Below are 14,850 nucleotides of genomic sequence, written 5' to 3' on the forward strand. Positions count from 1 at the left end.
AAGGCGTTATTTGTGCCTCTTAATTGAGGGCGTAATTTGTGCTCCATAATTGATGGAGTTAAATGTGCCTTATTTGAGGTGTTAATTGGCCTTAATTGAGGACGTTAATTGTGTCTTAATTAAGGGCGTTAATATTTTATTAATTGTACCTTAATTAAGAGCTTAATTGTCTCAATTATGAGTTATCATAATTGTGGGAATTTTTTGATCAGCTCATGCAACATACACGTGATTTTAATATTAATTAATTATTGGATATATTATCTTTTATTTTTATAATATATATAATGTGTTATATATGTCGACTTATATTATTCTTGTTTCCTTTCTTTTGTTCTCAGGATTCTTGGAAGAAGACGGGTTTTTCTTTTCGGACATTAAAGTTTTATTGTCTAAATTTTCCCGGTCATCTTGCATGTCCGACGGTTAGATAATAAGCTTTCTTGAATGAAAGAATTATCACGGTGAACTGCAGATTCATATTGTTGAGATTCATTCTCATTTAAAAAAAAAAAAAAACATTAAAACAAATTCACAGTATTATTTAAAGTAAAATAAAAAGACCCAGATTTACTCTTGTTTAGAATATGTTGCCAAACAAAAGCAACTATGTCTGAAAACATGCTTCAGACACTACTGCTATCAGCCTGTCACTTGTACCTTTCAGATGCACTTACACATACCATCTGCAATACCTCCAACAAATTAACTTATTGAGTATCTACAAATTTTAAATTGCTACTGCTAACCATCTCATTCCGGTGAAAACAGCTTCATGAGAAAAGACTTCAGGGATGTCCGTGATACTTTGATCCTTTAATTTTTTTGGTCTTTCTTGGCCCCCTTTGCCTCTGCAGTCCTTGCACATTGAGCTTGCCACCAGAATAATTACCAATGCCATGGCTGCATCTTGGAGGTATCTGATTCTATTGCCTTATGAATGGCTGCTGCCAAGGCCATTGCAGTTAAGGCTATTGACAGGCTGGCTCACACATATCACAACAAAGCTGATATTTTCTGTGCCTTGGTAAAACTTATACCTCATACATAGGTTTTGGATTCATGCAACTCAATTTTAGTGAGGTTTTGTGACCAATAGCTCCTAGACAACCCTGAGTATGATTCACTTCTATAAGAGAAAAGTATCTTTTGAATCAGCATCAGTGTCACCTTCTCAGGATTGCACCTTTTCTACTTGTGAATGACAAAAAGGTAAGGTTATGTTTAACCATCAATATAGATATACTGATTCTTAGCTACCGCAAAATTTAGTAACCACTACACAATCAAATGAGTTATCACTAAAATAATAAAAATAATTCTAAATTAATAATATACATTATCATAAAAATAATTAAATTTCACAACTGGTCTTGATAAACTTCTAAATCCACCTACTCCCACATGAGACCCCAAACACATAATTATGTGAATATATACATGCATTTAATCATAAATAGACCAGCATATAACTTTCCCTGGGTCACTTCCCTAACTTTGTGAGTAAGCATTTCTAGAGTTTGAATGTGGTGCTAAATATGTATGTGATTAGTGAATTTATGCCATAAAAGAAAACCATAGTTTTAAAATCAAAATAAGGCGCACATGACCACATAATCACCAAGCAAATAAGTAAATATTGATCTTTACAAAGGGATCTCTGTATATGAGTATTGCTGATAATACACGTTCACTGCTCCAAATTTTAGATATTGGACTCAATTTGATTTACAAAGTCCGTATCAGCCTATAATACACATTCCTTAGATTTTCATATCATTCTTCAAGAACAGATGACCCTTGGATCCTTTAGGCCAAAAAACTTGAAAGGTTAAGCTTTACTGTATACTTAAAAGAATCACAGAGATCCTGACATGCCGATCTGAAATTCATAATCTGTTTTAAGATTTATGATTGAAATCTTGTGGCTATAAAGAATGACTTGCTAACCTTCTAATTCTTGTTTAAACTGTCCGAAACATCAGTAAGAAACCTCATTCATTTACCCTTATGTCAACTTTAAATCGAGAAATAATTAGCAACCTTCCATTATCATCAAGTGCAAATAAACATGCTTGTGTGGTTATGTGATGAGTGCAGAAAAGGAGAGATCTAGCCAGGCTGATCACATGAAAGATCATAGGTAAAATCTCAAGAATGGCAGATATAGGATCTGTATGGCGTTAGAAGAAAATATAAACATTAAAATAATTGAATCATTCGCCAATTATCGATGCAAGTACAGTGGTTTACATATTTAAAGGGCAATGTGCACAGGTAGCAGTAGGGGAAGGCAAAAGCTTGTAGAATGAACTAACCCTTTTGTGAGAGAACCAAAAACACTTAGTTGAAAGAGATCCCGATGCACCGTCTGCAATTTCATTAGGGTCAGATTTTTTTGCTGCATTTTCAGTTTCTGATTCTTCCTGAGCTGGCCTTTTGCTTACACTTTGTTTAGGGTTTGTAGAAGAAGGTAACACAATATCAGGAGTTTCAGCAGGATTTGCAGATCCTTTGTTGTCAGATTCTGCATCCATTCTGTCCACAAAACAGAGAGGTCCATAAGTGGAGGCATGAAATCCTAATTGTCAATTACACAGCAAGAATCACATGTAATAAGACAATGCTCATGTAACATTTTATAGTATTCCATACAAATCCAATAAACAAATTTTATGCCAATATATATTATGATATGTTTCTTGGATAAGAAAAAGTACATAGCAAATCTTATTGCATTGATAAGACAATGTTCAAATTCAATATGTGACTTATATATACAGATCAATAGGCAAAGATTGCCACATACTTACATTCTTCCATAAATATCGCTTTTTTGTCTATTTCATCAGTAATGAGCAAAAAAAAAAAAAATCTCGAGGCATATTCTGCAGAAGATTACTCTTCTGCTTTCGGAGCAAATAAAATAAACACACATGAATACATGCAGTATATTTACTATTGACTTTTACCGCCTGATATGTAGAGTGACAGCCGCTTATAATATATTTCACAAAAAAATATAGAATATAATAATAACTGGCTTAAGTAAAGGATGTAGAATAGGATAAATGTAGGAACTAACTCAAATATATCCACACATCAGAATCAGGACAAGTGCTTTATCATGAGAATGGCGAAAGTCTGAGAATAACAACACGATGTTTAAATACTTACTGAATGTATCAAGACAAACTGCAGTTTTTATTATGGTGAACAAACCTGGATCATTTCTTTCATTAAGTATGTGGGATGATAGGCCGCATGCATCTTGTCTCCTGCCAGCTCCTGCGATTTTTTTAAAATAAATTTAGTACTGATCCAGAAAAACATGCAATAAGCCACAAATTAATGGTGCAGAAGACAGATACGCTGATTAAGCTTCAAGTGGACTCATAATTATATTAATTGCGTTTGCAGAATAGTATTGTTTCCTGTAAAAAAAATTGGTTAGTAATTGCCAGAAAGAAATAATTACAAATGTAATAGTTATAAATAAATGTATGAAATTTACTGCCCAGGAGTTTAAATGTATGAAACATTTATTTGTTTCCGCAAAAATCAAAGTAAATTACATAAAATGTGATCGAATAAAACAATTAGTTAAATTGTAAACTTGAACTTGATCAATAAATATAAATTGAACTTGATCAGCTTGACCATAAATGTACTTATGTACCCCAGTAACTCATGAAACACATTAGATGTATAAATATACATTAAATCCTATATCAAAGAAGGCAGGATTAATGCTTGAAATGGTTATTGCATCAAGCTCGTGTACATCTTCCTTGATAGATGAGTACCCTATTAATAACTATTTTTTTTATGTAGAAGTGCACTGATGCATGTCATAATCACAGTATACCTGCAGACTGTCGTATAGAACAAATATGGAATTGCCTGCCCTTTCCTGTACAAATAATTTGATATCAATACAACTAAGTAGACATAATGAATATGTTATAAAGGACTTTCTTACCCTCAAACGATCATAAAGGATGGAAGGAATGATAAGCTTGAACTTGGGAGCTTCAGAGAAAAGCATATCATAGGTTGGCTTATCAAACAATTAATATATTTTGAATGATATCCTCAAGTCATTGATTCCAAACTTGTAATGGACAGAGGCAAGGCTAGAATGTAGATCCATGATTCCAAACTTGTAATATGTAATTACCTAGATAAGTACAAAAATTGTAAAGCAGTCAGTGCCTCCATTTAAATATGATAATAGCTAAAAAAATCATACAATTTTAATCAGTGCCTCAGTCTAGTATTTTTAGCATATTAATCACAACATCAATTAATCTTGGATTAGAGCATTTGATAAAAGTTGAACCAATTTTCTTGAACACACAAAAATTTTCATATGTAACTGAATCTATGTCTTAGGTAAATCAAATCTATTGCACCAGAACAACTAAAGGAATAAATATTCATGTAGTCTAAAAAGCTATGGAAGAAAATTAGTCATGGGTTACGGATTGTGGATAATAACCTTGATGTTCAAATAGAAAAACATATCCTCAACTCTCTACACATACGCAAGACCTAATTCAGAAAATATTAATAAGAAAAGGGTAAGAATTGCATAAGAAAATGTATATTACCTACATTACACAGTGGATGTTCCAGAAAGTTGAATTAAGAAAGGTCAGATTCGAAATAATAATGTGTGTTGAGTCTGTTGACATAACCTCTGTTGACTGGCCAATGATCATATTTCTGAAAACAATGCAATATATTCTAGATCCCATAAGAAATAACCACCAAACCCAATCCGCAATTTTAAGTCAGCAATACCTACATACCTGCATATGAGTATCCCTCTGAGTCTTTTCACATTGATATTAACGAACTGAGCACATACATGAAGATCATATTTTTAAGCGTGGGGATACCTGAATCAGGGTCCCAACTGATATTGTCATTCAGTATTGTAGTCCACAGTTTTGACTTTTGAGTCCCATGTTTTCCTTGCATTTTCATTTCTTATCAGTGCATCCTCAAGCAGAAAAGAATTAATTTTCTCAAATGAGAATCTGACTTGAATTAGCCCTCTGGAAAAGTGCACATCCAATAAAAACTTACAAATGCATCAACATACAATATCGATACTGAGAAATTATCAACAACAAAACTAAAACTAAGACACAGATATACACACAATCCTAAAGATGAAAAAGGATTTACCTTTAAACGAAAATTGAAGCCTTGATTTTATCGAAGCCCCTAGACTGATTGAAGTACAAAAACTTCACTGCCTGCAGAAGTGAAATATCACATTGTGAACAATCAGATATAAAAACTTCAGGATCTTTTACTGTTACATCTCCATAAAATGTATCTGCAACTGCTTTACTTAACTCCTGTAAGTTGCACAATTTTCAGTGCAAATTTCCACATTAAATCGAGAAATTTGCTAATCAGCAAGCATTAAGAGTGTTGCTAGTTTCTCTCTCGAATACATTTTTACCTTGTTTCCTTGCTCAGCTCCATATCCTATATACCCTTTACGTGTTTAAAAGGTCCCGTGCAAACTGTATTTCCATGATATCAGCAAACATTTATTAAGGGCAGATCTTAAGTGACATCACATATAGCCAATAAATCTCGAGTGATATCACATATAGCCTGTTATGGAATTTTATTTAACAGACTTGGGTTCAAAATGAGTTGAATAGTTGGATATTCAAATCATAGGGATTATGATCTCAGTCTTGGACATGATAATGAGATGGTTCATTATCTTGTATGACCAAAGCAAAGTATGAGGAAGTTTGAGCATACCAACCTCAGGGAACAGATAGTTCCTTTGCAGCCTTTCTAAATTCACATTGCGAGCTACGTTCGTACGATGATGATCAGTGAGTACAACTAAGCTGCAAAAGAACAAAGAACCAAACAAAATGAATTAGTATTATAGATCTTCCCATCATATTTACCAAATTGATCCATATTATCATCTAGATGCAATGATAAGCTAATAAATATATCTTCTTGCCTAACCTCTGAGCAGTTAGTACTTGTCTCGACGCCTTACAAACCATAGTACACACAAGAATATGATAAAAAAAAAATGAAACACATTCATAAATAGAAGCATACCGAACTCTTTCCCCAACCATGTGATTTGCAAAAATCTTGATCACTGACACCCTGGGGTGCAAAAGACCATCAGAGGGTGTTAAATTGCAGGCCAGAGCAATGTACATCAGAAGGTAAATCAACTTCACAGCTCTACATAACATAATGCAGCTAAATACATTCTAAATCAATTACGTACAATGAGCTTCCAATTATCACATCTACTCCAAAAGAAATACACACACACACACACTCTCTCTCTCAAACGTGCAGTTAATTCAATAATTCACCCACCTACAAAACAATCCCTAGCAATTAGACACAATACAAACATATACACATATGCAACTCACCGTAATCTAACGCATCAACGACTAAAATGGGAAAAAAACCGGCATCAATTCAGTGGCGCCTCTGGAAATCAGGTCATAAGCCGGACTCACAAACTTCAATAGCCATTCCCACCGCTCTCCGGTCTACATCCATACTACATCCGTCTTTTGTAAAAAACCAAACCATGAGTCTACAGAAGAACACTTTGATGAAGAAGAAAGATGTTGAATTTGAAATTTGAAATTAAACACCCAGAGCATAGCATGTATCCCGAAGACATTCACTTACAGTACCATAATTTGAGGGCATATGATGAAATTAGAAGCCCGTGATTTGATTCAGCCCGCGATTAACCAAGCTGGTTATCTAGCCGGTTATGTGTTTTGTAAACGGGCCGCTCAGGATGAGTAATATACTCCCTCCGTCCCAATCAATTCTATACAGTTTCCTTTTTGGGATGTCTCATCATTTCTATACATTCCCAAAATAGCAACTTTTTATAATATAAAACACTACTCCACCCACTACCTTCTCCCACTATCTCCATTCTATAATAATAAAAACACTATTACACCCACTACCTTTCTCCACTATCTCAAATCTATTATTAAAAAATATATGGGTCTCACCACTTTACCCACTTTCCATTTAACTTTACTCATTTCTTACCCTTTTTCTTGGTCTCCGTGTCCAATCCCAATGTATATAACTCACCGGGACGGAGGGAGTAGGTATTTTAGTATAAGAATTGGGTGAAACATGGGTAACCCGGGGGTAAAAGGACAAAACGGACATTGCACATATTAAGAAGATATAGATATAGATATAGATTCTTTTAAAAAAATCAGTCATCATAAAAACATCATATACTTTACATAAAATTCAACTCTTTTAACATTTTGAAAATCTAATTAAATGCCAAATAATTTAAATCTAGAGAAGTTTCTAAAAATTAGAATAGATACTTATTTTTTTGAAAATTGAATAGATACTTAAATTTAAAAGATACATATATGGAAGTAACAGCATCTCCGACGGGATGGCTTTAATCGTTGGCTAAATTGAACAAGTAAGATATTATGTAAAATTTGCTGAACTTGTAAGACATTGTGTTTCAATGTTATTGGTTATATTGGCTGGTTATAATTTAAAAATAGTATGTTATTAATATTTTAGATTGTTAAAATAGAATATATCAGTTCAATATGGTAATAAATGATGTGCAATCTTTCTACAGATTTCTTCGACAAATTTAGCCATCCATAAGAGGTTGGCTAAAATTATAGACAGCTAGGTATGATTGAAGTGTGTGTTTTTTCAAGCAAAGTTGGCTATATTTTTAATTTTGGAGTGCCAACTACTACTCCCTCCATCCCATTTTAAGTGTCCTATTTGACTTTTGAATGGTCAAATTGACCAAATTTTGACTGAGATTTACACATATAATATAATTTTGAAAAATAAAAAAATTATGTCATTATAAAGTAAATACAATATACTATAAAATATAATTTTTAGTTTTTTAAAATAATAATGATTTTATTCTTTACGCTTGGTCAAAATTTGGTCTTGACCATTGAAAGTCAAAACAGGACAGTTAAAATGAGATTGAGGGAGTAACATTTTAGCCGAGCGTTTCTATGGTCCTATCAAAAGACAAATTATAATTTCTAAGTATTTAAACATTTTTCTGCCTTGTTGCATCCTCCGACAGTCCTGCTGATTATCGTTGGAAAATGAAGTGGTTTGATAAGCAAAAGCAGAGGTGATAATTCAACGATGGAGATAACAGAACCAATCAACTCAATCGACCCAAGGCCCTGTGTTTCTTTGCGGACAATGACCAATGAGCCGATGAATAATAAAGTTGCTACTGTCTGATTTTGTAAGTTTTTAACACATCCAGGGGTGAACATAACCGACCCAATCCGCGAAACCCGACCCAAACCAACCTTTTTTTAACCGATTAAACCGAACCGTCCAAAACCGATAGTTAAATGGGTTCATTTTCAAAAAACCTGAATAAATTGGGTTGGGTCAGGGTTTAACATATTATAACCCTCAACCAACCCAACCCAACCCGTTTATATACAAAACAAATAAATTAGTTTCCGTCACATCATCTTTATGTTTCATTTGATTGTATTTTATTATTTTAATTTGTTTTGCTAGGTAATATTTGTCTAATTCATGCTAACTTTTTTTTAGTGCACCTTTTAGCTATATTCTAGAAATGTCAATGACATCAAGCTAGCAGAGTTATTTTTTTGTAAACATCAAGCTCTATGATATTAAGTGCATCCACATAATTCATAAATATTTATTATTTTGGTTTCCTGACTCAATGCCCATAATATGTGAAATGAGATTGATCTAGGAAATATACATAAGAGATATGTGAAGTAGAGTTCATTTTGGAAATATGAAAGTTGAAGTGGACAACTAAATTGAAACAAATTTCTTTCTTAAAAGTGGACAGTGAAGGAGTATCTATTTTTATTTTAAAAAAAATAAATTTTTATATTATCATGTCACAAACAAAACAATTAATTGTTTATTATCGTTCACAAGTCCAATACTTAATTTTTTGACATGATAATATAAAATTCTAAACCGCCCGAACCAACCCGAACCAACCCAACCCAATATAAAAAAGGTAAGGTTGGGTTATGCATATATTTTTGGATTAACGGGTTAGATTTTTAAAAACCGAACTAATTGGGTTGGATCGTTTTATTAGCTCTAACCCGACCGACCCAACCCGTGTTCACCCCTACATCCAGGCGATCCAGCGCAGGCTACATAACTTGGCCGCATTCGATTTGTCACAGTTAAATTAGGGTTTTATATCAAACTGGTCACCCATTACGTCAAAATGTCTCATTTTACCCACCCATCCCATCGGGGACTCGTTTGAGCCACCGTAAACAAAATATATATCACTTTACCCACAATACTATTCATACTTTTTTATTTAATCATTTATCAAAAATTAATCATTTGTTTTTTTCTACAAAACCACCCCGAGTACCTTCATAATTGTCTTTAATATTTATCAAAATAATTTGGAAATTAATAAAGCAACATAGCTATTTATTAAAAAAAATATTTAGAAATAAATATATATATTTATGTGATCACCCTAAGTATGTTGTCTTGGAAAATTTTAAATTATTTTGATAAATGATAGAGACAATTATGAAGGTACTCAAGGTGGTTTTGTAGTAAAAAAACAAACGATTGATTTTTTATAAATGATTAAGTAAATAGGTATAAATAGGGATGTGAGTAAAATGATATATATTTGATTTATAGTGGCTTAAACGAGTCCCCGATGAGATGGGTGGGTAAAGTGAGACATTTTGATGTAATGGGTGGTCAGTTTAATATATAACCCATTATAATAAATGTGTGCCGAGGGATATAATTTCTGTTATTGTAAATTATATAAAATCCACCCAGAACAATAAAATTACGAGTAATTACGAAATGATTTTACGAATTTGGCTGCAAACTCGTAGGCCCACTGTGAGTAGAGTGGAGGAGAGTATCTATCAAAAGAGGTCAACATCAACGACAAAATGTTGACTAACCAACAAAACAAATCAGCATACATTACTCTCATCAACAGCACACTCTTTTTCGTCGCTCCCAGCATCCATCTTTCTGGTATATCTTCTATTTCTTATTCGCAATTTTCATTTTTTTTCAATCTTCTATTATTATTTATTAATACTATTTAATTTCTTGATTTTTAGGGTTTATTACACTCTTGCATTTCACCTCAATTCTGTTTATTCTTCCTGGGTTTTGTAGGCTAATTTTAACACTCCCACTCTTTAATTTTAGTTACTGTCTTTCTGACTTCTGTTCTTATCTGGGTTTCTGCTAATTGCAGGGGTGATACAAGTAATTTACATAATTAAAGGGAATTGGGGTTTGTTTCAGTAATTACATTTGAGGGTTTGAATATTCTGGAATGGCTCCGTGTATATCGCCTTGTATTGCACATTGTGAATCTCGAAATCCGTTGGGGGTTTTAGCTTTTCTTAGAGGGGGGAGTTTAGTTGATAATCGATCGAGAACGGTTAGCTGCTACAGAAAAATATGTGATGAAAGAAATGGGGTTAGGTGTTCAGCTAATTCTCCGGGGGTGAATCGATATGAAAGTAAAGACCCGTTTCTTAATTTACACCCGGAAATTACTATGCTTAGAGGTGAGGGTACTAAGCCCTTGACTAATCCTAGACAGGATAGTCCGGACGGAAGTGATACTAAGAGTTCAAGAGATTCGTTGAGCTCGAGTGGTTATAATGCAGCCAGGATAAAAGTTGTTGGTGTTGGAGGAGGGGGGTCAAATGCAGTAAATCGTATGATTGAGAGTGCGATGAAGGGTGTAGAGTTCTGGATAGTTAATACTGATATTCAGGCAATGAGGACGTCTCCTGTATATGTTGAGCAGCGGTTGCAGATTGGACAAGATCTCACCCGGGGGCTTGGTGCTGGGGGGAACCCTGATATTGGTATGAATGCTGCAAAAGAGAGCAGGGAAGCTATTGAAGAAGCAATTGATGGTGCAGACATGGTTTTTGTTACCGTAAGTTCCTGCTTTCTTAACTAGAACATATTTTACTACACTGTTTATGTTCATTATTCTTGGCGATATATTTTAGTTGGGTCAAGCAAGTCTCTAAATGTGCATGATGATGATGTTAATTTTTTTTAAAAAAGTTGTATCTGAGACTTGGGCTATGATACTGATGTTTAAAGTGTTTGTAAAATATAACTCTTCATTTTTTAAACATTAGCCAGTTGCCAGAATTTGTTAATTTTATTAAGTAATACTTATCATATTATTTTATATCAGAGTCTGAACTATGAGAAGGATAAGGGTCTTGTATCTGTTCTGTTTTGGCCTATTTTTTTAGGACTTATGTTATACTACATGCTGGAAATATGATATGCTTTCTGTTCTTTGGTAAAGTTCGAAGTGTAATTTGCAGGCTGGTATGGGTGGAGGCACAGGTACTGGTGGTGCTCCTGTGATTGCAGGGATAGCAAAGTCAATGGGAGTTTTGACCGTTGGTATTGTTACAACCCCCTTTACTTTTGAAGGACGGCGAAGAGCAGTTCAAGCCCAGGAAGGCATTGCAGCTTTAAGAGAGAATGTTGATACATTGATTGTCATTCCAAATGACAAGTTATTGGAAGCAGTGTCTCCATCTACCCCAGTAACAGAAGCATTTAATTTGGCCGATGATATACTCAGACAAGGTGTTCGTGGTATTTCAGACATTATCACGGTATTATTACTTGGATAACTTGTTCAAAACAGCTAACATCTATCTCTTAATATGTATTATTTGTACCAAGTGAACTTCTGAAGCTAGGCTACGTTAACATTAAATTATAATTCATCTATATTTTTGCTGTTTGAAACTGGTATCTCTTTTAATTTTCCTTAGTTAGTTGCATTGTAGATCGTAATTGACAATCACCTAATGTATGACAGAGCAAGTAATGTTTTTTAAGGTGATTATGGCAACAATCCTGCAGATATTTTTTATTTATGTATATTAAATTAATTCTTCGGTGAGAGGGGATAATTGCTAGGGGGCCCTCTGGATTATGAATGACGAGCTTTTGTTATACAGGCAAATGCTTTATAGTTTACGGACATCGACCCATCGCACAATTGATTGCCATTTCTTATAACATATAGTTTGCTTATAAGTTTCTGATTTTATACTTTATTATGGAAAATTCTAGATTTTACATTAATCTTTTTTTTAATAATTTTGTATATCAGGTTCCTGGCCTAGTTAATGTGGATTTTGCTGATGTGCGGGCTATTATGGCAAGTGCTGGTTCATCATTAATGGGGATCGGAACTGCAACGGGTAATTTTATGCTAGTTATTGATATATGGAAATATGGCATTATTGGAGAAAGTAATGCCCATGTTTTTGTGGGATTCTTTTTCAAATAAAATTCCCCTTCTACAAATAATTTTTTTGTAATTTATGACGGAGAGTAAAGCTCAAATGCAGATAAATTATTACTTCCAAAAGGAAAGGGCATACCCACTTGCATGTTAAATTAGGCTATCGAAAGTATATGTTATATCAATTTACAGTATGCTTTTCTTCATTCCTACATGCCACCAACTCACAAGTCACAAATGCAGAGGTCAAACCTGTGTTAGAATAATGATGCACTCTTCAAAACCTTTATCCTAGCATTTCTGTGAATTAGACGGGAAAGCAGAGAAGATCCTTGGAATTTTAGTCTTTCCGAGTTTGTTGAGTTGTTGCCTTCCATAAATTGTATTTCTGTCCTTGGCCCTCTGTAGGGAAATCAAGGGCAAGAGATGCTGCATTGAATGCCATTCAATCACCTCTGCTAGATATTGGTATTGAGAGGGCTACTGGAATTGTTTGGAATATAACTGGTGGCAGTGATTTGACATTGTTTGAGGTATCTCTCATTATTTTCCTTTCTTGAAGACCTACAGTCATATTTGTAGTTCTATATTCATCCATTTAAGTCAAGGAGACTGACAAAAGGTTTTTTAATCTATTTATTGAATTAATGACTATTATATAATGAGGCTATGTTGCATTTTAAAATGCAAGAATATTTTCAATGAGGTCAAAATAGACACACTCTTGATGATTACGAAAATTGACCCATTTCTTGTGAGTAGATAGCTTGTCTCAAACCCTCAATTGCCTGCTGTCCTCACCAGATGATACCCATTCTTGTGAGTAGATATAACTTGTGTCAAACCCTTAATTGCCTCTGTATCTAACTGTTCTCGCCAGATGATAGTATATGTAGTTCTGAAGTTTTTCTGCTTGCAAATCTTTGTTTCTTGTAATTGTTGCTATCCTTTGCCTTGGTATTTTTACTGAATCATGTTGAATATTGGTAGGTAAATGCTGCAGCTGAAGTTATATATGATCTTGTGGATCCCAGTGCAAACCTAATATTTGGTGCAGTCATTGATCCATCACTAAGTGGTCAAGTAAGTACCATCTGGGCAAGCATAAGAAGAATAATTTTTATTATAGACAATGTATATGCTAATTTTTGCAAAATTGTTTCTGGATTTTCCAGAAATTCTTTGATATTGGTCCTAAAAACTAATTGCAAGTATTAGATGAATTAAATTCTGATTCTACTGGAGCCAAATTATATGATCTACCTACATAACGAACTTAAAGGTTCCTAGCATTTGCCTAAACACAGAAATAATGTTATATGGCATTCAGTATTAGGCTTTAATCTTATAGTGCTGTATTTCTTCTTCACAGATGTAGCTCAGTTTCGAGTCAATAATGATTATCTTGATACTGGCTACTTGCATAGTTATTTTACCAAAGCAACATTTTAATGCACATCACATTTGTGCTATGCATTACTTTTATTGGTTTATCATATAATTTTTCGATCTGTTAACTTCTAAACTGAAGAACCTTCAACCAACAATATCTTCACTGGAGTTGCACTTATGTAATAACCTGATTTGCACCTGTCAGGTAAGTATAACCTTAATCGCCACTGGGTTCAAAAGGCAAGAAGAAGGTGATGGAAGGCCTGTCCAGGTATCTGATTCTTTATAATTTTCTACACATGTAAGAAACTAAGAACACACATACAGGACAGCACCAGTTCCTTCTTTTTCTGACTGGCTTATGGTGGGAATGCAGGCTGGTCAACTAGCTCAGCGAGATGTCACACCTGGAATTAACCGCCGGCCTTCCCCATTCAGTGAAGGTGGTCTGGTGGAGATACCAGAGTTTCTGAAGAAGAAAGGACGTTCCCGCTACCCTAGAGCATGAATCAGTCTTTGCTATCCCTTGTAAACTAACCTCCACCTCTCTAGGGACCTATGGCATTTAGCTCTTAAGGTTCGGGATTTTCCGTCATAATTCAGAGGTCTTTCTTAGCTGAAAGAACATAGTGTCTTGCCAATCCTGATCACCTTATAAACTATATTGATATGTGTTACTGGCTTGTACAGAATAAATGTGCCACGCCACTCTTATACCGTTTGTTGTAGAATGTATTAGGTGATAATTAAGGCGAAAAGATATTATAGATGGTTGTATTATTGTTTGGCCTCTTCAGCCTCTTGGAAACAATGCAGCCCATGTCTTTGGTGCGAGTAATGTTAACGTAAGAAAATGCAGGGTCTTTATATATACCAAGACTAGCTGTATCGTGGTGCTTCAAATCTGGTTCAGATGCATACCGATTTCTCTTTTAGTTGCAATGTCCCGGGTAATGTATTGGGCCCCTGGTACGCTCATCAGCTCCTAATCATTGTGTCTCTTACATTACATGCACCAATAAAAGAACAACTTCCAAAAGCGTGAGCCTCAAATGGCCGTGCAAATTCTTGTGGTTCTGCGAGTCATTGCA

General features: G+C 34.3%; 1 protein-coding gene and 1 long non-coding RNA gene across 6 annotated transcripts; one reads left to right on the forward strand and one right to left on the reverse strand.

Annotated features, from left to right (window-relative positions):
- Positions 1-514: 514 nt before the first annotated feature.
- LOC108227483 (uncharacterized) lies at positions 515-6,808 on the reverse strand. Of its 5 annotated transcripts, none has more exons than XR_010284033.1 (10): positions 6,444-6,808; positions 6,112-6,162; positions 5,798-5,885; positions 5,197-5,267; positions 4,905-5,063; positions 4,614-4,814; positions 3,983-4,180; positions 3,223-3,913; positions 2,319-2,538; positions 515-1,191 (listed from the first exon to the last, which is right to left on the reverse strand). It is a non-coding gene; the product is annotated as an uncharacterized LOC108227483 (long non-coding RNA). The 5 variants fall into 5 exon arrangements; XR_010284034.1 differs by having other exon boundaries at positions 3,223-3,288; positions 3,372-3,913; positions 4,905-5,267; XR_010284032.1 differs by having other exon boundaries at positions 4,905-5,267.
- Positions 6,809-9,950: 3,142 nt separating this feature from the next.
- On the forward strand, positions 9,951-14,630 carry LOC108227479 (cell division protein FtsZ homolog 2-1, chloroplastic). Its single transcript, XM_017402634.2, has 8 exons — positions 9,951-10,092; positions 10,322-11,020; positions 11,427-11,726; positions 12,233-12,323; positions 12,776-12,900; positions 13,358-13,450; positions 13,965-14,030; positions 14,136-14,630. Exons 2-8 carry the CDS (start codon positions 10,403-10,405, stop codon positions 14,265-14,267), a joined length of 1,425 nt encoding a protein of 474 aa, XP_017258123.1. The 5' UTR covers positions 9,951-10,092; positions 10,322-10,402; the 3' UTR covers positions 14,268-14,630.
- Positions 14,631-14,850: the final 220 nt, after the last annotated feature.

This window comes from Daucus carota, chromosome 6 (assembly GCF_001625215.2).
Source record: "Daucus carota subsp. sativus chromosome 6, DH1 v3.0, whole genome shotgun sequence".
Lineage (NCBI taxonomy): Eukaryota > Viridiplantae > Streptophyta > Magnoliopsida > Apiales > Apiaceae > Daucus > Daucus carota.